Source organism: Rattus norvegicus, chromosome 15 (genome assembly GCF_036323735.1).
Source record: "Rattus norvegicus strain BN/NHsdMcwi chromosome 15, GRCr8, whole genome shotgun sequence".
Lineage (NCBI taxonomy): Eukaryota > Metazoa > Chordata > Mammalia > Rodentia > Muridae > Rattus > Rattus norvegicus.
The window spans coordinates 30,498,525-30,500,722 of NC_086033.1; the positions used below are offsets into that span (position 1 = coordinate 30,498,525).

Genomic DNA, 2,198 nt, shown 5'->3' on the forward strand with positions numbered 1-2,198 from the left:
AGTGGGCCTGAAGTTAAATTAAAAAGTAGTTCACCACTCTTATAACATTCACATTGTCCTTGTGCCAATGGACATATCTGTATCGTGCCATGATGGTCACTTCTGTAGATCTGAGGGCTCACAGCAGGCTAAGACTTGTTAAATTTTCTCCCCTGGCAGCCTTAGTCACACTTTTGACACTATAAAATGTGGTCAGTAAGGAGGAGGCTTCCTCATTAGTACTGGCTGGATTGCGCTAAGTCCTGTGACCAAAACATGCAGTGTCTTCAGCACTGTGGTCCTGCCATCAACTTCTGGTGGGTGACCAAGAGCAACAGCAACAGGTTCCATTATTCCAGGGGTCTCTATGGCTGCTCCAGATCAACACTAGGGGACGTGTCCCATAGCTGGTTTTGGGCTTTTTATTTGGAATTATATTGCTGGGGGGTGTGGTATTATGCTAATTCACTTTGTCTCTGTCTCTTTCTTCTCTTTTCTGTTTTGTACACACACACACACACACACACACACACACACACACACACAATTTTGAAACATCCTTAGTATTAGTTGGCCCTTCATGCACCCACCCTTTCTGCCATACTCTCTTCCTCCCTCTGTATTTAACCCTTCACTGTCCAGAAAAACGCTATTGACTGAAAATTAAATATTTTCTTGCCTTCATTCATAAGGATGAATCGTAGTGACATTTTGATTTCAAATGTTTATCCCAGCCCATGATTCAGTGTTACAGACTGTGTGCACCTCTTTCCAGGTTACTAATAATGACACAGTTATATGCAAAAAAAAAAACCAACCCCATCTCTATATCTTTATTCATGGCTTTCAGTAATTAGAGAGGTGGCCACAAGATGGCAGTAGGCCGCAGCTGATGAGAAGCACAGCAAGCTCATTTCCTTGCATCCTGAAGCAATGCATCTGTTTTCTTATTGGCTAGTAAGATAACACAGGAAGCGGCTATAACTGTTAGAGAAAAGGGACAACCTGGAAAGACAAAGAGCTTGCTTGGCAGGAGATTGCAAGTCTACGTTGATCCCAGGCAGGAAGAACGATGAAGGCATCCATTCACACTGTATTCCTGTTCTCCTGGCTGTGGCTGGACTGTAAGTTGAAGATTTGGGGTCAAGAGAAAATATTTGGTGGATGTGTCTTAGAGATCCGTGGGCAGTCTATTTTATACAGTTCCCTCTAGTTGTTGTGGACAAAGAGATTAAACCGAGGACTGCCTGACTGCGCTCCTCCTGTCTGTTTCCTGTGTAGGGGAGAGCCATGGAGAGAAGGTCGAGCAGGTTCTTTCTACACTGAGTGTTCGAGAGGGAGACACCGCTGTCATCAACTGCACGTACACAGACAGTGCTTCATCATACTTCCCTTGGTACAAGCAAGAAGCTGGAAAGGGTCTCCACTTTGTGATAGACATAATTTCAAATGTAGACAGAAAGGAGAATCAACGATTTAAAATTTTACTGGATAAGAAAGCCAAGAAATTCTCCTTGCACATCACAGCCACACAGGCTGAAGATTCAGCCATCTACTTCTGTGCAGCAAGTACACAATGTTTCCCAGGCACCTGCAGCCTATCCTCAAACTTGCTATGGGGGTGCTATGGGGGTTGGGGTTCAATCACATCCTGTGTCTTGTAGTGAAGCACTTGTCATATGGTTTAATTGCAATGGAAACTAACATACAGATATTTAAAACATATATGAGAAAGTTCAACTCTCTCTCTCCTTTTGTGTTTGTGTGCGTGTGTGTGTGTGTGTGTGTGTGTGTGTGAGAGAGAGAGAGAGAGAGAGAGAGAGAGAGAGAGAGAGAGGTAGTAGTGGTTCATACCTTTAATCACAGAACTCAGGAGGCATAGGTAGGTGGATCTCTAAGTTCAAGGTCATCCAGGTTTAAATAGAGAAATCTTATTTTGAGAAATAATTCCAAAATAGTTTATTTTTTAATTTAAAATTCCTAACTTTTTTTGTGTACTCTTATGTCTTAGTTTCATATTGCTGTGAAGAGGTACCACGGCCAAGGTAACTTATAAAACGAAATCATTTAACTTGGGTGCTGACTTACAGTTTCAGGGGAGGAGTCCATGATCATCATGGCAGGGAACATGGCAACAATCAAATAGGCAGGATGCTAGATAACGTATTGGGGGCTTACATGTAGAGATGACAGCCTTAAAGCAGGGAAGGAGAGAGAGA

At 42.8% G+C, this 2,198-nt stretch overlaps 1 gene segment (V, D, J or C); it reads left to right on the forward strand.

Annotated features, from left to right (window-relative positions):
• The first annotated feature begins 953 nt into the window (after positions 1 to 953).
• LOC134482099 (T cell receptor alpha variable 13-1-like) lies at positions 954 to 1,719 on the forward strand. The segment is given in 2 exon segments: positions 954 to 1,103; positions 1,261 to 1,719. Coding segments are annotated over 2 exon segments (435 nt in total).
• Positions 1,720 to 2,198: the final 479 nt, after the last annotated feature.